This window comes from Brassica napus, chromosome C2 (genome assembly GCF_020379485.1).
Source record: "Brassica napus cultivar Da-Ae chromosome C2, Da-Ae, whole genome shotgun sequence".
In the NCBI taxonomy this organism is placed as follows: domain Eukaryota; kingdom Viridiplantae; phylum Streptophyta; class Magnoliopsida; order Brassicales; family Brassicaceae; genus Brassica; species Brassica napus.
The window spans coordinates 1,293,499-1,313,289 of NC_063445.1; the positions used below are offsets into that span (position 1 = coordinate 1,293,499).

The window sequence follows — 19,791 nt, forward strand, 5'->3', positions numbered from 1 at the left end:
AACAATAACGTAAAGCACATGCATCTGCAGGTAAACTGGGACAAAGAGGAATCTGAGATTTGGAGTACAAGTACAAATCTATCAAACCACACAGAGAAAACATAAAGTAGGGAACAGAGTAATGAAGTTTGAATCAGTCATTTGATTTTTATTTTTTAATTAGCCTATTGGCGCACATATCGCCTCACTCTCAGCTGGTTACATCACGGATCACATTATAAAAATATAACAGGACAATCATTACTTAGTTTGTGTTTTGTGGTAGTGCTGACTGTTGACTTTGTTTTGGATCAGCGTGGGCCTACTAAATAAGTAAAGTTCAGTAAAAAGCCCAATTAATAATACAATCTTCTATCTAGTGTTATTCATGGAACAAGTAATCTACCGTTAAGTTTTATTATCGTTTTTAAATTGCGATTCTGTAGAGAGATAAAAACGATGGATCTAGTTGGAAAATCTAAGGAAGATGCTTCGCTTCCTAAAGGTAAACGTTTGTTAATTTCAAGGATTGAATTGAATGCTAAACAATATGTTATGTTCTCTTGTGATGTTTCTCAGCTACAATGACTAAAATTATTAAGGAGATGTTACCAGCAGATGTTCGCGTTGCTAGAGATGCTCAGGATCTTCTCATCGAGTGCTGTGTCGGTAATAAGATGATCACTCTTTTGATTTTTTCTCTTTGTCATTAGGTGTAATGTAGCTGATCATTAGAAATGTTGTTGGTCAATGTGTTTATGGCAGAGTTTATAAACCTTATATCGTCAGAGTCTAATGAAGTATGTAACAAAGAGGATAAACGAACGATCGCGCCTGAGCATGTACTCAAAGCGCTTCAGGTTCTTGGATTTGGGGAGTACGTTGAAGAAGTCTACTCTGCTTATGAGCAACATAAATACGAAACCATGGTTAGATGATGATCTATCACGCTCATTACTTTTAAGTTCCAGACCATAAAATTAAAGAGGCAAGTAACTGGTGTTCCTGCGTTTTTGCAAATTGTGCAGCAAGATTCACAGAGGAGTGTGAAGATGAACACAGGAGCAGAGATGACTGAAGAGGAAGCAGCAACGGAACAGCAGAGAATGTTTGCAGAAGCTCGAGCTAGAATGAATGGAGGTGGTGTTTCTGTTCCGCAACCAGAGCAGCAACTAGATACCCAACAGTCAAATCTACAAAACTAATCAAGAAGGGGGAATACTTCTTTAACATTTTTTTTTCCGTAGCATTTCTCTGTAAAGTGCAAAGATTCGTCTTCTTGGTGTTGATAAGCTCTTTACATTTTAACCTTAGATTTGTGTTTTTTTTTAAAAATCTAAAATCGCTTGGGTGATTGATTCAGATGTAATTAGTAAGCATTGTCTTGTTTCTTTGCAACTGTCGTTTCCAGATCCTAGCTCCCTAGTCTATATGTTTATTATAACTTTATTGTTCTAAATGCCACATCTCGATTTCAATGTTGGGCATCTAATCTGATGTGATACTACATATGTTGATAGAATTTGAAGCGAAAATAATACGTGAAAACCCCAATCAAAATTTTTTTTTCTGTCCATTATTCTAATTAGGCCTCAAAAAGTGGGAAAAGTGTCAATTTCGACCCAAACTATTTCAGTCGTGCCAAATACGACCCGAACAATTGATCAGTGCCAAATACGACCTCAACTCAATTATAATTCAAAAAAACTACCCGAACTTCTTAAAACGTGCCTAAATCTACATTGACTCTAACAGAAGTTAGTCAACCGTTAACAAGATAAAACGACGTCGTTTGATATACGAGGAAAAGTGCCAATTTCGACCCTAACACTCTCAATCGTGCCAAATAAGACCCGAACAAATGGTCAGTGCCAAAAACGACCTCAACTCAATTATAATTTTAAAAAAAATTATCCAATTTTTTTCTAAAACGTGTCTAAATCTACATTAACTCTAACAGAAGTTAATCAACTTTTAACAAAGATAAGACGATGTTGTTTTGATATATGTATTTTTTTTTTAAATATGTTCATTTCGGGATTCAAATCCGTGCTGGGATACCCTTTTAAATGGGCACACTAACAACTAGATAAAAGTAACTTTTTAAATTGGATAAGATGAACAAGAATAGTAGTTTATATAATGGAGAATTTCAATTTGTAATAATATTTCAAAAAATTATTTTAGTCTAGTTGTTAGTGTGCCCCTTTAAAAGGGTATCCCAGCACGGATTTGAATCCCGAAATGAACATATTTTTTAAAAAAAATACATATATCAAAACAACATCGTCTTATCTTTGTTAAAAGTTGATTAACTTCTGTTAGAGTTAATGTAGATTTAGACACGTTTTAGAAAAAAATTGGATAATTTTTTTTTAAATTATAATTGAGTTGAGGTCGTTTTTGGCACTGACCATTTGTTCGGGTCTTATTTGGCACGATTCAGAGTGTTGGGGTCGAAATTGGCACTTTTCCTCGTATATCAAACGACGTCGTTTTATCTTGTTAACGGTTGACTAACTTCTGTTAGAGTCAATGTAGATTTAGGCACGTTTTAAGAAGTTCGGGTAGTTTTTTTGAATTATAATTGAGTTGAGGTCGTATTTGGCACTGATCAATTGTTCGGGTCGTATTTGGCACGACTGAAATAGTTTTGGTCGAAATTGGCACTTTTCCCTCAAAAAGTAGCCTGAATCAACTCTCAAAATCGTTAAAAAGAATGGAGATGCGGGGTATCGATCCCCGTACCTCTCGCATGCTAAGCGAGCGCTCTACCATCTGAGCTACATCCCCGTTGACAAAGACTACCATCGAAAATTTTTAATGCTTGTGAGCTACACAGTTCAACACTCTATTTGCCATTTGGCATGGTTCTCATCGTTCTCAACATCCAACCGAACCGTACCATTAACTCAAGAAACCTTATACAGGTTCCTAATGGATTGTGGTTTATTTAATAGTTGGTTTAATTTTGGTTAGGCAAAGAAGAATGGATTTGATTAACTCTCCCTCCCTCCTTGGCCGACATTATACATGCTTTATTTTGTCAAACATACAGACCCGATTTTTGACTTTAGAACCAGCTATTTTATCCAGTGGTGGGATCAATGCAGATAATTTGGCATTGACCGAATCAGACTCACACTGTTGATAATCTTATTATTCTTTTCCAACACTTTATTATAAACATTTGTTACTATAAAAACAGTGGTTTACATGACTTTGAAAATAGAATGAAAACCAATAATCTCTAGTCCACGAGTTTCGTCATTTTCCTCACCGTTCGATTTTTTGTTTCCACAAGCTGATGTTTGAATTGTGATCAAATCTAGTTTCGGATAGCTAGAGAGATTAGATTACTATGTTTATGGATCGTCGAGAGAGAAGGCTTTCTAATCGCAACGGCACTCCTCCTGAATACACCAACGGAAAATTCCGCGACGATAAAAATGGTTACGGTGGAGGCTCCTTCTTTGATCCTTCTAGTTCGAACATCCTTCGCATCCCGTCTCCGACTTCTTCTTCTCCTCCGCGTTCCAGCTCCCCTGACCGTGGCTACATCGAGCACCGCGTCTCCAAGTTCGATACTCTCGCCGGCGTTGCCATCAAATACGGCGTTGAGGTTAAAAATAAAAATTATATGTTTTGACTTAATATTGCGTTATTTTAATTAGAGACAAAAAGGTAGAAATTAACTTTTAATTGTACTGGTAAAAAAGCCATTTTTTATTTAGATTGAGGCATGATGAAGAACACGTGAGGAATTAAAGTGTTATTTGATGTTCTGTTTTTTTTTATGTTCTGTTTTTTTTGATGTTTTTGATGTATGATTAAGAACACGTGAGGACCGCGTCTCCATGTTATGCTTTTTGATGTTCTGTTTTTTTTTTTGTGTGTTTGTTGTTAAAATGCTCTGCTTTCACGTTGGAGATGTGAAAAAGATGAATGGGCTTGTTATTTTTTATTTTCGAACATTTTGAATTTCTTTTTTATGTTTGTTGTTAAAATGCTCTGCTTTCAGGTTGGAGATGTTAAGAAGATGAATGGGCTTGTTACTGATCTTCAAATGTTTGCTCTCAAGTCTCTCCGGATCCCTTTACCTGGAAGACATCCTCCTTCTCCTTGTTGATCTATCGGCTCCTTACACCATGGGTGGGTACTTAACCACATCTTTACCTTGCACCAAGTTACAGCTTTGATATAAGAGGTGCCGGTCTTTCACAAAGCCGGATGAAACGTTCGCTTAAAACTCCCAAATTTTAAGAAAAAAATACATAGACATAAGTCTCCAAATTTATAAAAAAGCTCCCAAAAAATACATAGACATAAGTCTCCAAATTTTTATTGAAATTTTACCCAAAATCTCAGGCCGGCTGAAAATGAAAATTATAGACATGGTCTTGTTATTGCAGAGTAGTTTACATTACCCAAGCTTTATTTTTTGAACTGGTTGTGTTGGACTGAAGCTGCTGCATGTTCATTATCAAAGTGATCCTCTTGGTTCTAATATTTGGAATCTTTATTTACAGAGAGGGATGTTCATGCCACGAACTGGAACCACAAAACGATACCAACAGCGACGCGTTTGACTCATTCCAGTCTCTGAGGTTGAAATCTTCAAAGAAGAAAGGCTACTACGCGCTAAAACCACCAATCAGAACAGTTTCTGTAGGAGGAAGCTTAGAGATGGGTACTTACAAGAAAGAAAGCAACGGTGATAGTCAATACCTCAGACCTTTCCCATCCACAAACACTCCCTTAAACCACCACAGGAAGTCCAGAAGCTTAGTCAATGCACTTCTCGAAGAGTTCAACCAATCATCTCAAGAACCGAGTTCCAATAAGTTTATGAGAAGGCGACAAAAGTCCGAAGCCGACTTTACATCCCGGACTCCAGAGCTTATGTTGAAAGAAGAGAACACTAGCAGCAGCAACGGCGGGTTCTTATCATCAGTAGGAGGGAAAGGTTTAGCTTTGAGATCAAAAGCCTCGAGTAGAACTAGTCTATCATCAGCAGAGTCTGAGACTTGTAGTTTCAATCCAGTACCAATGAACTTGATGGATGCTCCAGTTTCAGACAGCTTTGCCAGTGTAAGAAAATCTTCAAGTGCATCGAGTTTACAAGATCCAGACGGTAACAGCAATAACGGTTCATCGTCACTGTCTCTATGGTCGACTTCTACACCTGCTGCTATTACAAGCTCAATCTTTGATGGGTTGCCTAAGCCTTTAACAGGGAGGAGAAACAAAACGGCTATGGACTAAAGTAAAATGGTCAGTTTCTCTTTTATTTAATTGTCACATTCTTTTTGTTGAAACTATACAAATCAAAAGTAGAAGAAGCTGTGTTTAGGCCTTAGTGCGGAGTAAATAGAAGTAAAGAGAGTATAGAACATCTGAAGTTGTGATGGTGAATGTAATACTTTTTTTAATTATAATGAGCATACAAAAAAACAATCAAAACAAGAAGGTTACCTTTCTCTCTCAAATCAAAAAAGTTACTAACAGATTTAGGAAGAAGAAGAAAAGGGATCTATGATGTTGGAAAACTCCTCTAGCCTAGTCTCTCTGTCCATGTCACAGCCCTTCTTCCTCTTCTTTAACTGGCTTAGTTGCTGAAGAAGCCTGGACCAGCACGGGAAAGCAGTTCTTGCCCAGCGTCTTTTCCCATCTTCACCATGTCCTCAAACACGTAAGGACCTTTTCTTGACGTCTCAAGAACTGTCACCACAAAGATGGAATACATAAGAAATGAATGATAGGTGGACCGTCACATAGATAGATATGTAGGGATGCTTTCATACCTCGAGTACCGTCAGGAGATGCAACCAATCCTCTGAAAAAGCAGTTGCCTTCTTCGTCCTTGGCAGCATATCCAGCAATAGGTGTACGACATGAGCCATCCAGCGTTTCAAGAAACGCTCTCTCGCATGCAACCGCTAGTCTTGTTTCCTCATGGTTCAATGAGGCTAAGTAACTTGCCTACACATGAAAGTAAACATCATCAGATTAAGAAGAAAACTTCAGTTTAGCTCAGAGGAATGTTCTTTATACCATTTTATCATCATCAGTTCTGCAGGCAATTCCAATTGCTCCTTGAGCAACAGCTGGAAGCATTTCATCTAAAGATAGTACAGATGCAACGTTCTCTGTCATGCTCAGTCTCTTAAGACCAGCTAGTGCTAATAGAGTTGCATGTACTTTTCCTCCTTGAAGCTTAGATAGCCTCGTCTGCACATTACCTCTAAAGTTTTCCTCAACCTGCAGAGGCAAGAAACACCTGATTCAGTATATACGAAGTGGCAGCCTCTATGCTCTGATACAAGATGGTGAAAACTTACAGCTAATGAAGGATACTTGTGGAGTATCTGCGACTTTCTCCTGAGAGAAGCAGTTCCCACAACGCTACCAGCTGGAAGATCAGCTAAAGAGGCAGCAGTGAGACAAATAAAAGCGTCTCTGACATCCTCACGCACAAGGTTACAAGGCAAAACCGTTTTCTCGGGGAGATAAGTGGGGACATCTTTCATGGAATGGACTGCTATGTCGATATGGCCGTTGATCAAGGCCTCGTCTATTTCTTTGGTGAAAAGCCCTTTCCCACCAATGTCAGCAAGCGGCTGGGAGAGAATCTTGTCACCGGTGGTTTTGATGATCTCGATGTGGATGGCTCCGTCTTCAGTGAGTTCAGGGTGTATTGCCTGGAGCTTGGCTCGTGTCTCGTATGCTTGAGCAAGTGCTAGAGGACTGTCCTACCAAAGTAACATATCACATTTCTAGCCAGATTAATTACACTAAATCATTGTCCCCTAAAACTCACTCAAACCAAAGTAACATATCTCATTTCTAGCCAGATAAATTACAACTAAAACATTCAACCATGACACTGTCCACTATAACTCACTTAAAACCAGGAAGAGGATCCAAACAGAGGACTGATAAAAATGGAGACTTTGAATCAGGACTAAGGAAACCAAAGTAAACCCATTAGCATTCAAGCACTCATATAAACAGAGGACTGGTAAAAATCGAAACTTTGAATCAGAACTAAGGAAACCAAAGCAAACCCATTAGCATATGAGCACTCATACAAAACAGAGGACTGGTAAAAATGGAGACTTTGAATCAGAACTAAGGAAACCAAAGCAAAGCAAACCCATTAGTATTCAAGCACTCATATAAACAGAGGACTGATAAAAATCGAGACTTTGAATCATGAAACCAAGGCAAACCCAGTAGCATTCAAGCACTCATATAAACAGAGGACTGGTAAAAGTCGACACTTTGAATCAGAACTAAGGAAACTAAGGCAAACCCATTAGCATTCAAGCACTCATATACTCTTAAGAGACTAGTGATCACACGAGAAGCAAGAAAGAGAGAGACTTTACCTTCCCCTTGTGCCAATTCTGATGATAGCATTTCGAGTTTTCTGTTCAACAGCAACACAAGCTCTTACAAAGCCTGAAGAGGTGCCTTTTCGACGACATTTAGCTAGACAAGGAGCGCTGATCTGCGGAAGCGAGAATCCGGTAAAGGTGAGGGAGCAGGAGTTGACCGGGGAAGAAGGTTGACAACGCGTGAGAGAGATCTTGTGAGCTTGACAGAGAGATGAAGAAGCGATGTCCATGGATTCCGACAGAGCAGAGTGAGAGTTGGAATCTGTTAGGAGAGATTTAGAGGGAAAAAAGAAAGAGATCAGAGCTTCAAATGGAGGTTGATAGAGATCTCTTTGATGATTTTTTTGGATAGGATAGGTCGATATTAATCACCTACGGTAACCCATAACTGAGTTTCGTGTTATAATGCCTTTTCCACCGTCCATTTTTCTATCTCGTGGACTCAACCTTATTGGGCCTCCTCGTTAGTATCTAATGGGCCTTAGCTAAGCGTGCGATCCTAAACCAAATTCCTCTGAGCGGACCGGGTCGTGATGGTCGGTGGACCGAAGATAAAGTGACTTCGTATCAACATTTAAAAATTGTAAAAATTCTGGAGTTCTTAAATTCATTTCTACGAAGTCAATAATTTTTTTTGTTATTAAAAAATAAAAATTAATATTTTTTGTCATTTAAAAATTGGGCGGTATTGTTATCTTAAAAATTCATTTTGTAAAGTATATGTTTATAGCAAATTTTCGAAGATTAACTCTAATAAAAAATGTTAAATTACTGTAATAGAAATCTCATATTCATTATCCAAAATGGCATCATAGCCATGATCACCTTGGTGTTTGGAACTTATCCAAACTCTAAAAAAATGGCATCAACCATTTCATCATCTTCTTACAATCATTTCAGAGATTTACACAATCCAGAGTTTTCTATAAGAGAAGATAAGAAAATGTTTTTTTCTTTCTGAATTTGTCATCTCATCAAATATAAACATAATAGAAATAAAATGAAAATTTGGTATGTCCCTCCAAATTTTGAAGAAACGTTGGGTTGTAATGGAGAAACTTTAAAATGTTTAAAAAAATCTAAAGTCAATAAAATAAAAGGACGAATGAAATTTCTTATCGGATATTATGATAATCACAACCAATGGGGTTCAAGATTTGGAAAACAACTACATCACATATGCCCTTTTTCTATTCAATGAAATTTACATGACCATTCCATTTTCATCGTAAAACATATTAAAGAGTTTAGTGGGACATCTTTGAACAAGGATTGTGCATCCCATTTTTCTCCAAATCTTCAATCCTATTTTTCAGTTACATTTAAAATCTGTCTAAATAGAAACATATATAACCAAAATGTATAAAAATTTAAATAAAAAATATATGATTGGTTGTGATTCATCAAGAGGAGAAGAGGAGTTACTCTGATCAGATGATCTAAATGTTGTCTGAATAATTCCAGATGATGCTGACGGTATTGCTGAGGGGAAACGGGAGCGCGTATCTCATATATGTACCATCTACCAAATTGTAGTATACTACGAAGACATATCTCTCTCTAGTAAAAATAAATGTTTCTTTGAAACTAAAGATAATTCTTTCATTTGGGGACAGCCCTTCAAAATATAGCCTTACTAGAGCAATGGTGGAAATTGTCGGTAGAGATTATCAGGAGTGTTCAGTGAGGAGATGCATGAGCAGCTTCATGTAGTATCCACAATTTAAAAGTGCTGCATTTAACCCAGCGCAATGCCAAACCTAGATTACTTATGTAGTTTATAAGCACAAAGGTTGGGGTTGTACACCCCGTTTTACTCAGTTCTTCAGACATGTTAATCATGCCGCTGAATGTTTAAGGCATCAAGTCTAGTTTGACTAAAATATGTCCTGGGTAATCACAACCAATGAAGTTTCAAGATCTGGAAAACACTTATATCACATCTATTTTGAAACTAAACAACGTAGAAGATATTATCATTAAAGATATTTTCATTTTGTAAAACATGTTAAACAATTTTGTGGGACACCTTTGAACAAGTATTGTGCATCCCATTTCTCTCCAAATCTTCCATTCCAATTTTCAATTACATTAAAAATCTGTCTAAATAGAAAAACATACAACCAAAAATTATAACAATTTAAATCACGATAGATATATTAACTAGAACTAGAACATGTTCAATTTTATATATAACATTAGTAGATGATTATCTTTGTTAGTTTCGATTACGGAAGACAATATTATACATGTAGAAAAATGTACTTTTTATTTATTCAAAATTAAGAAGTTATGATATGTTTGGTAAGTTTTTCGATAACATGAATTATGCAATTAGAACCTCTAACAGGTATGTAATGTTTATCTGCTTTAAATTTCCAGCTGATAGCATAATCCAATTCATAAGAAGTAATCTATTAACAAACAAAACATACAGACTAAATTAAAAATGCATAATCATATTACCAAAAAGAAGAGATTAAAAAAAATAGTTAGACTAAACTTCAAAAATCAAATAATCACAAGAAAATTTATGATTTAAGAAACTACAAAACAAACACATCAAACATCCTAACAAATAAGAATGTCAAACAATGCTTTCACTTCATGGTCAACACAAAAACTTCCTTTCAGCTTAGCTTCAAGATTCTCTGAAATTAACTCCTCCTCTAGATAAAACAGCAAACATCATTTAACCAAAATATATATTTTGCGGTAGAGATCAATTTAGTTTTGAATAAAACGTCAAGCAATGACTTTACCTCCTATATTGTTTCTCAAATCAATTTGGGATCACTCTCTCTATTCTTCTAGGTGTATGATTCAAAACTTCAAATGTTGTATGTACTATATATATTATTATAAAGATTATTGGGCTTGGGCTAAAACTTCAAAAGCCTCTTTTGATCTGCTGATTATTATTCAAAACGAACCTCGCTGACATTTCTTTTTCCCCATTTCCGTTTTTACCCTTCACTCGGTTAGGGTTCAACAAAGTTGACTCAGATCGGAGCAACCTCTCTCTGTAAGCTGATCGAGAACCAAACAAGAAGAAGAAGACAATCATGTCTAGACAAGTCGCAAGGCTCCTCGGATCTCTGTCTCGCCGCTGCTCAAGCACCAGCTCCGAAGCTATTCCTCCGACTCTCAGCTCGTTCACCCAATCTCGCTCATTCGCGTCGGATCCTCCCCCTCCAGCCGCCGTCTTCGTCGACAAAAACACCAGAGTCATGTGCCAAGGGATCACCGGAAAGAACGGGACTTTCCACACCGAGCAAGCCATTGAGTACGGCACCAAAATGGTAAAGTCTTCACCTTTTTGAAGTGATTTGAATTAAAGATTGTAGCTTTATGCTAATTATGTGTGTGTTGATTGTGTAATTAACTTTTTTTTCCTCAATTTGATTTAAAGCTTGTGGCTTTCTAGTGGTTCCTCCTCAATTTGATTTAAAGATTGTAGCTTTATGCTAATTATGTGTGTTTGATTGTGTGATTAGGTGGCAGGAGTGACGCCAAAGAAGGGAGGAACGGAGCACTTAGGCCTCCCTGTGTTCAACTCTGTTGCTGAAGCAAAAGCTGAGACCAAAGCCAATGCCTCTGTGATCTATGTTCCCGCGCCTTTCGCTGCTGCTGCTATTATGGAGGGGATAGAAGCTGAGTTGGATCTTATTGTGTGTATTACTGAAGGAATCCCTCAGCATGACATGGTATCTCTCTAGTGCTTATTGCTATAGGTTTGTGTAGAAATGTAATTGGCTCTTTTTTGATTTGGGAGCTTGTGTTTGTTTGTTATTTAAGGTACGTGTAAAGCATGCTCTTAACAGTCAGTCGAAAACTAGGCTGATTGGTCCAAACTGCCCTGGGATTATCAAGCCTGGTGAGTGCAAGATTGGTATTATGCCGGGGTACATCCACAAGCCTGGCAAGATTGGGATTGTTTCTCGTTCTGGAACCTTGACATATGAAGCTGTAAGCTCTTTTTTTTTTAATGTCTTGTCTTTTCTGCTTGTTGTGCTTTTGAAAGTGTGAGTTGTTGGTTATGGCTTTCTCTAATGGTTGCTTTCGTTTCAACTTTATTGCAGGTTTTCCAAACAACTGCTGTTGGTCTAGGCCAGTCTACTTGTGTAGGAATTGGTGGAGATCCTTTTAACGGTACCAACTTTGTGGACTGCTTGGAGAAATTCTTTGTTGATCCTCAAACTGAAGGTAATGTTTCAGAACTCAGTCCACTTATTTTAAACAGATGATCCATAAAGATCATTTTTTACTAAGTAGATTAACTGAAAGATGGATTAGTAGAATGGCAACATGTTCAACTAATCACTTTAGACTGCAAGATATTCTTATCTTAGAAGACTTCCTATTCCTTTAAGTCATCTCTTTAAGAGTAGTTAGTAGCTTAATTGGAAAATCTCCTCTATTGTCACTGAAAGATGGAAATTAAGTGGACACAGCTGGTTGTTTCAGGTATTGTTCTCATTGGAGAAATTGGAGGCACTGCAGAAGAAGATGCTGCAGCTTTGATAAAGGTAATTGAATCAACTGTGAATCTCTTTTAACTCAGTCCATCTCTATATTCTCATTCTTAAAAAGTAAACTCAACTTTTGTTTTTTTTGATGAATATAAACAGGAAAGTGGTACTGATAAACCTGTTGTTGCTTTCATTGCTGGGCTTACTGCACCACCGGGTCGTCGAATGGGACATGCAGGAGGTATGTTCATAAGCAAGCCATTTTAACTCCTACTTTTAGTTTGTTGCCATCATTTGCTTATCTGTTTTGTTGTTTGTTGCAGCCATTGTTTCCGGTGGCAAAGGTACGGCTCAGGACAAGATTAAGAGTCTAAATGACGCCGGAGTGAAGGTTGTTGAATCCCCAGCTAAGATAGGAGCGGCCATGTATGATCTCTTTAAAGAAAGAGGTCTTTTGAAGCAGTGAAGTGAATTTCACTAGCTTACGTTTCTTTTTTCCATCTTGAAACCTTCAAGAAGTAAACAAAAAACCCTCATTCATCGCCCATTGATGGTTGTACACTCTTTTGGGGTTGTTTTCTAAATCGATATTCATTGAGAAGAAAAAAAAAAACAATTTTTGTTTACATGCTGGTTTGAATAAATCAAATTTGCTTGAAATTTATTGTATTGGATCATTCTCTATGATAACTTCCTTTACAAGAAATAAGAGTTGGTCATTGACTATATTATTAAAAACAAGCAAAATGATTGCCTTCATTATTGTCAAATGTCAAGTGTCAACAATGAGATCAATCCTAGTATCAACCAGATGTAAAGCTGCGTAGATCAAAAAAAAAAAAGCTGCGTAGATCTTCTTGGAGTCGAAGTACGTTTTGTGATGAGTTAGCCTATGAATCTGCGTAGCTTTAACTGCTTTATCCAACTGGCTAATCCCCGTATGCATCCCAGGACTGGTGTATTGAATCTCAAAACTTTCTGCGACAAGTTTTTCGCCTACAGACTTTTGTTTACATCATAGTTAAGAGTCCATATAGTACACCACATCTGCGCCTGTAATATTATGCAGATACATTTGAAAAAGATTAAAAAGTTAATATGGATTCTAGTATCATTACAAGAAGGGCAAATGTCATTATGAAGAAGGAAAATTTGGTCCAGAGCAAATACCTTGTAAGAAGGAGATGGGTCCATGACATCAGACCAAGATTAGCAACAAGGAGGTAGCTTCTTTTTGGTTTCAAAACCCAAAATTAGAAGCGTTTACTTCACTTTCTATTCACAACAGCTACAATAGGAAATCTACCGTCTTTAATTAGACATGTAATATAACATGATGTCCTATAATCTTCCGCAAACTTATCTGCAGCATCAATAGCAAGCATGCAGTTCCTATCTACCAAAACCGGAAACCTTCCTTTACAAACCATTTCTCTGAATATCCCAAACCCAGCACTGATGTTTCCACTCAACAAAAAAGAGCTCACGAGGGATACATAAACACCTGAATCAGGTTCCATTTCCTTCTCTTCCATCTCACGAAAATAAACCAAAGCCTCACTCGACAAGCCACACTTGCAAACCCTGAACAAGCGCCATGAACGTAATCACATTCGGACAGCAACCTCTCCCCTTCATCTCGTTCCAACGAGAGATTGCTTCACCAGGCCTTCCACTAGCGCACAGCCCATGGATTAAGCTAGTGTAGGTAACAACATCAGGGTCTTTCTCATCCTCGTACATCCTCGCCATACAGGACATAGCCAATTCAATCTCGCCTTCCTTGCACCATCCATCTACCATACTGTTGTAAGTAGCAACAGAAGGTTTTAGTCCCTTTGATACCATCTCGTTAAAGAGGCTTTCAGCTTTGGTAGCTCGACGTGCTTTGCACAGAGCTTTTATCATTACATTGTATGCAATCACGTCAGGGGAATGACCACCGGCGCATATGTCTCGGAACAACTCCAAACCTTTATCCACTCCTTTATTTTTACAAACGTGATTTTTTAGTTGACAAAAGTCAACCTAAATAATTTGCTGTAGATGATCCATGAAGCATTTTATCTTCACAGACTCACAGTTATCATTCATTTCTTATTCTATCACCAATTATAAAAATTATTGTATTATTAATTTACAACACAATTTTACATATATTATATTTTATGATAATTTATATTTTACTGTTCTATTTACAGCAAACGGAATCAAAATTTATATGTGATAGTTTACTTGTGTATATCTTATGTAAGTTTTTTCATTGATCTGCTTAATTAGTAATACATTGTAGTTTTATAAAATTTAAACTTCAATTTTTGGTGTGAAATTAACCAAACTATGCATTAGGAGACACATATAAAAATGTAGTTTGTGACTAAGATTCTTTTGCATTACACTTAGTTGTATTTTTTTCATTCTTCCGTTGTATCATATATATATATATATGCATATATATATTTATATTGACGAGATGAAAGCAAATGATAGTTGAAGATTTTTTTCTCTCTTTCGTACAAATATCATAATTTCATAAATCATACAAAAGTAGTAAAACGGCAACATAAACGAAATAATCAAATGGTCATGCATGTTTTACATGGTTTTGAGAGATTCTTAACAATAACAATGGCATTGTCCTCCGTTAATACGTTTGCAGAAACCACCTTTTTTATTGTCACATCCCTTAAGACACCAACTGTTGCATCTTCTTGTGTCAAGGTTTGGGATGCACCTCCCAAATTCTGGGTGGGTATTGCAACACAAGGATGTACTTTCTAACACATATCCTTCAACATCTGCCAATCACACAAAATTAAAAACTCAAACACAGACACATATATATACATATATATTTATTTAAAATTGGATAAAAGTTGTAAAAACCTAACAATTATTAAAGAAATACATTTTTTTTTTCAGAGTGTAAACACTACGTACCAACGGAGAAAAGGAGGACAAGAAACAAAGCAAAAGAAAAAACTTTCACACTGGCCATTGTTAATCTTTATTTTTAGATTTGTAATAGTGTTTAAGCCTTGTTTTGTGTTGATAAAAAATGATGTATTTCACTCGTATTTATACTAGATGGATACTACATTTTTTCTGATGTGTTGATGAAACCGAAGTTTCAGTCAAATCAAAAGTCAATAACTTAAAAGTTTTATTCTATTTCTACTTATATTTGAATGCTGACTATATTGTAACATGTCAACCCTTTTTGTGAAAGTCAAAACACTCTGACTTTCAGTTACGGAATATAACAGATACAAATCTGAATTAGATATTGTCAACTGTTATGATCCAAATATATGATCCTTCCTCCAAAAACAAAAAATAAAGAAAGAAAAATAATTTGTTGTAGATGATCCATGAAGCATTTTATTTTGGGTAAATTACATGTTTACCATTTTCATGGTACCACTTTTCATTTTTATCACCACTAATGAGATATTTTCAAAAATACTTTCTTCATTAAGTGGCAAAAGACTTTTATGCTCTTGTTATTTATATATATATAATAAATTATTATTTAAAAAAAATAAAATAAAAAATAAAATAAAAATGTAAATTTTTTTTTTATGTTTTCAAAATATACTTTTTCAAATTCAAACTTTTTTATAAAATTCTTTTTTCGAATTTTTTTCGAATTTTTTTTGGATTTTTTTTTTATTTTTTTTTCAAATTTCTTTTTGAAAAACGAAAATTATGTTTGAAACTAATTTTTTAAAAATTTTATATATTTTTAAGTATTTATATATTTATTAGAATCATAAATTTCACATTCCAAAAACCATACCCCACCCCTCAGTTCTAAACCCTAAGTCTAGATTAGTTAACTCTAAGTGTATAATTGTATTTTACCCTTCATTAAAAGTGAAGGTAAAAGTGGTTAATGTAAACATGAAAATTGGTATTATGAATGTGATATTTGTGGTAATTTTCCTTTTATCTTTACAGTTATCATTCATTTAATTTCTATCACCAATTATTATAATTATCGTATTATTAATTTACAACGCATTTTTACATATATTACTATAATTCATATTTTACAGTTATATTTACATCAAATTGAATCAAAATTTATACTTATGTGAGATAGTTTACTTGTAGATCTTATGTGAGTTTTTTCATTAATCTTCTTAGTTGGTAATAAATTATAGTTTTATAAAATTTAAACTCCAATTTTTGGTGTGAAATTAACCAAACTATGCATTAAGAGATACATATAGAAAATGTAGTTTGTGACTAAAATCCTTTTGCATTACAGTATTTTTTGTTGTATTTTTTTCCAATCTTCCGTTGTATCATATATATGTATATATATTTTTATTGACGGGATGAAAGCATATTATAGTTGAAGATCTTTTTATCCCTTTCGTACAAATATCATAAGTTCATAAATCATACAAAAGTAATGCAACACAAGGATTTACTTTCTAACACATATCCTTCAACATCTGTTCATGCATGTTTTACATGGTTTTGTGAGATTCTTAACAATAACAATGGCATTGTCCTCTGCCAACACGTTTGCAGAAACCACCCTTTTTACTGTCACATCCCTGAAGACACCAGCTGTTGCATCTTCCTGTGTCAAGGTTTGGGATGCACCTCCCAAATTCTGGGTGGGTAGTGCAACACAAGGATTTACTTTCCAACACATATCCTTCAACATCTGCCAATCACACAAAATTAAAAACTCAATCACGCTTATATATATATATATTTATAAAGCGGATAAAAGTTGTAAGAAACTAACAATTATTATAGAAATACATATTTTTTTGAGAGTGTAAACACTAAACACTACGTACCAACGGAGAAAAGGAGGACAAGAAGCAAAGCAAAAGAAAAAACTTTCACGCTGGTCATTATTAATCTCTTTTTTTTTTTAGTTTTGTAATAAGTGTTTAAGCCTTGTTTTGTATTGATTAAGAAAATGATGTATTTCACTCGTACTTATACTAGATGGCTTCTATATTCTTTCTGATGTGTTGATGAAACCAAAGTTTCAGTCAAATCAAAAGTCAATAACTTAAAGGCTTTATTCTATTTCTACTTATTTTGTATGCTGACTTTTTTTTTATAACAAATTTGTATGCTGACTATATTGGAACATGTCAACCCTTTTTGTGAAAGTCAAAACACTCTGACTTACAGTTATAGAATGTAATAAATAAAAGTCTGAGTTAGATATTGTTAATCGTTATGATCCAAACATATATATTCTTCCTGCAAAAAGAAAAAGAAAAAAACATATATTTTTTATTTCGTTGGATAATTCTCATAAATAGACAATTTTCAAGTTTTTGTCATAAAAATAAACTTTAAAAAGAAAATGACCAAAATAATTTATTTAATAGGTAAAAAGATCTTAATACTCTATATATATAAATATAAATTTTTTAATATAAATTATATGTTTTATTTATAGTTTTAAATTATATGTTTTCAAATTTGAATTTTTTTATAAATATTTTTTGAAACTATTTTTTGAGTTTTTATTTTCAAATTTTTAATATTTATTTTATAAAATTTTAATATTTAATTTTAAATCATTATCCCTAAACTCTAAACTCTTAGATTAGTTAACCATAAAAATATAAGCGTATATTTTGAAACATTTTGGTCAATGACAAAAACTTATGCCTCGGGGTATTTCTCTATTTCTCTTGACCCACTAGTCTCTTAATTCAGGAGGCCCACTAGTGTATTGGGCCTAAGTAAGCTTACTTGCGTTAGAAGACCCATTCTAAGCTCAAACTTCAAGGTTCATCGTTCATCTCCTTCGTCGGCGAATTCTCGATTTGCCGGAGCTCGAGGCTGAGCAAACAAGTGAAGATTAAACCCCAATCACCATGGATTCTCCCACCAACTCACAGAAAACGGGTAAACGATAACCTCAATTCGCCTTTTGCACTCTCTTTACGCTCTCGAACTCATTCCTTCGTTGATTCATTTCGCCAGAGATTTGCGGAAAGAAGAGTTGTATCGTCTGTATATATATCTTAGGGTTTCTTGCTAATTTACTGAGATTCGTGTTCTTGTACATTGATTTTGATTTTGATGAGAGCCTGCTTTGTAACAGTTTCGGACGACGATGAGATTGATTACTCCATCAAAGCAGAGTTCTATGACTCGGATCTTGATGATAAAGATGAGCTGTGGATGGCTAAGAAGAGAGATGGCCGTGCTTCCGATGCTGTGCTGAGCTGTCCCGCTTGTTTCACCACCGTCTGCTTAGAGTGTCAAAGGTGATTTTTCACACTTTCTCTCAACATTGTCTTTGGTTTAGGCTTAGAGATGACTTGTGTGTTTTGCTTCCTGGAGTATAGGTTGATAGTGACTTTGCTAGATCCTGGAATGTTTAATTGTTTTGGAGATTTTAGAGTCTTTACTACATGTCATGTTACAGGCTCTGCATACTTTATAGGATCCAAAACGCTTCAAGTCTCTACTCTTAAGTTACTTCCTTTTAAATCATTTACCTCTTTAGCTATTTGCTATCTATAAATACAGCTACCATCCACTACTTGACTAGTTACAGTGGTCATGTGATATACTAATACAATGACTTATCACACAACTCTCTTTGGATTAGTCAATAGACTAATACAAGGTCTTTGTAACTTGCTCACCTTGCAAATCTTTTTTTGGGCCATGTGACGTAGGAACTGTATTAGTACTATTACCTGCGATTTATACAGTTTAGTAGAACTTTCCTAATCAAACATTTGGATTCTTTTTGCAGGCATGAGCAGTATGTGACACAGTACAGAGCAGTCTTTGTGGTCAATTGCGAAGTTGATAAAGATAATGCTTTGCAACACAGTACAGCTCCGTCGAAGGCTGGTAAACGAAGGAGAAATTCTGAGGAGAAAGAAACTCATTCTGCAGACAGCGAGAGAGTGAACTCGGTCGTTTGCTCAACTTGTTCGACAGAGGTCGGAGTGTTTGACAGTGAAGAGATCTACCATTTCTTCAACGTCATCCCAAGCGAGCCTTAGTTACTTCATGAGTTTCTTGTAAAACAATCTAGGAATTGGTCATAAAATGATAATAAACCAAAAGTTTTATCCAATGTTACTGTAATGGGGGAAAGTGAGTTTTATCGATGATCGTCTTATTTTCAGCAAAGGCAGAGATAAACATGAGATGACGTGGGTCGTTCTGATTGGCTGCGTAAGCAAAAAATCTAAGAAGTCATCTCCAAGTGAAAGCTATAGTAACAAATAAAAAGAATCGATGTATGAAACACGAGTTGATACTCCTTTGGCAGAAGTGTCGCTTTCTTGTATTTTGGTCCACAAGAAAAAAGTGAGAATGGGCTCCAGCTGTTTACCACGTTTGACAATTGTCAAATGATTCGTACACCCTACTAGATAAGTTTAAATAGTGTTAATTTTTGGTAATTGGGTGATCATTAGCATATAGTGTTTTAAACTTACCAATTCTACTAAGCAATTATCCAGCTAATACATAACTAATCATTTAACACATAGTATAGATGTTCATTTACAAAAATCTCAAATATATTAGTCTTGTATGTATTGTATGGGCATGTTAGCACGACATCTAATCATAACAACTTTTCTGGTGAAAGAGCTTCATGATCATAACAAATACCAGCACGATAATATAGTATAATGTGAATGGTAGAAAAAAATCTTCGGTCTATAAATCATAAAGAAAGTAGAGAAATTATTGTCACGAAATATTTTTTAAAAAAAAAATCTCGACGCAACGACATATCACAATCGAACGTATCTGCCAGGTGGATACAACTACATATTTGTAGTTACGCTCCAAAAAGGAATGATTAATCTTGATATTATTCCGTAATGTGGTAATACGAATTATGATTATGATTAATCAAATTGCATACACACGAACGCATATCATATGTGGGGATCGCAGGATCAGAGTGTTTAACT

The 19,791-nt window shown here is 35.3% G+C and overlaps 5 protein-coding genes, 1 non-coding gene and 1 pseudogene across 8 annotated transcripts; 4 read left to right on the top strand and 3 right to left on the bottom strand.

Moving 5' to 3' along the window:
- Nucleotides 1-383: 383 nt before the first annotated feature.
- On the top strand, nt 384-1,370 carry LOC111198392 (protein Dr1 homolog). Its single transcript, XM_013863430.3, has 4 exons — nt 384-484; nt 559-648; nt 745-908; nt 1,008-1,370. Exons 1-4 carry the CDS (start codon nt 439-441, stop codon nt 1,182-1,184), a joined length of 477 nt encoding a protein of 158 aa, XP_013718884.3. The 5' UTR covers nt 384-438; the 3' UTR covers nt 1,185-1,370.
- Nucleotides 1,371-2,699: 1,329 nt separating this feature from the next.
- On the bottom strand, nt 2,700-2,772 carry TRNAA-AGC. The gene has a single exon. It is a non-coding gene; the product is annotated as a tRNA-Ala (tRNA).
- An 83-nt stretch (nt 2,773-2,855) lies between these two features.
- On the top strand, nt 2,856-5,460 carry LOC106380525 (annotated as a pseudogene).
- On the bottom strand, nt 5,388-7,748 carry LOC106380526 (porphobilinogen deaminase, chloroplastic-like). Its single transcript, XM_048746728.1, has 5 exons — nt 7,371-7,748; nt 6,321-6,726; nt 6,034-6,240; nt 5,784-5,961; nt 5,388-5,700 (listed from the first exon to the last, which is right to left on the bottom strand). Exons 1-5 carry the CDS (start codon nt 7,607-7,609, stop codon nt 5,588-5,590), a joined length of 1,143 nt encoding a protein of 380 aa, XP_048602685.1. The 5' UTR covers nt 7,610-7,748; the 3' UTR covers nt 5,388-5,587.
- A 2,556-nt stretch (nt 7,749-10,304) lies between these two features.
- LOC125581381 (succinate--CoA ligase [ADP-forming] subunit alpha-1, mitochondrial-like) lies at nt 10,305-12,515 on the top strand. Its single transcript, XM_048746729.1, has 7 exons — nt 10,305-10,681; nt 10,877-11,086; nt 11,178-11,348; nt 11,462-11,585; nt 11,847-11,908; nt 12,011-12,092; nt 12,175-12,515. Exons 1-7 carry the CDS (start codon nt 10,445-10,447, stop codon nt 12,315-12,317), a joined length of 1,029 nt encoding a protein of 342 aa, XP_048602686.1. The 5' UTR covers nt 10,305-10,444; the 3' UTR covers nt 12,318-12,515.
- Nucleotides 12,516-14,335: 1,820 nt separating this feature from the next.
- Nucleotides 14,336-17,105, bottom strand: LOC111202539 (defensin-like protein 22). Of its 3 annotated transcripts, none has more exons than XM_048746730.1 (2): nt 16,672-17,105; nt 14,336-14,649 (listed from the first exon to the last, which is right to left on the bottom strand). In XM_048746730.1, the coding sequence occupies exons 1-2, from the start codon at nt 16,727-16,729 to the stop codon at nt 14,468-14,470; spliced, it is 240 nt and encodes a 79-aa protein (XP_048602687.1). In that variant the 5' UTR covers nt 16,730-17,105; the 3' UTR covers nt 14,336-14,467. The 3 variants fall into 3 exon arrangements, with proteins under 3 accessions (XP_048602687.1, XP_022563259.1, XP_022551094.2); XM_022707538.2 differs by lacking the exon at nt 16,672-17,105 and adding an exon at nt 14,792-14,909; XM_022695373.2 differs by lacking the exon at nt 14,336-14,649 and adding an exon at nt 16,209-16,532 and having other exon boundaries at nt 16,672-16,796.
- Nucleotides 17,106-17,594: 489 nt separating this feature from the next.
- LOC106394626 (E2F-associated phosphoprotein-like) lies at nt 17,595-18,994 on the top strand. Its single transcript, XM_013835197.3, has 3 exons — nt 17,595-17,746; nt 17,946-18,111; nt 18,609-18,994. The coding sequence occupies exons 1-3, from the start codon at nt 17,716-17,718 to the stop codon at nt 18,862-18,864; spliced, it is 453 nt and encodes a 150-aa protein (XP_013690651.1). The 5' UTR covers nt 17,595-17,715; the 3' UTR covers nt 18,865-18,994.
- The last annotated feature ends 797 nt before the right edge of the window (nt 18,995-19,791 follow it).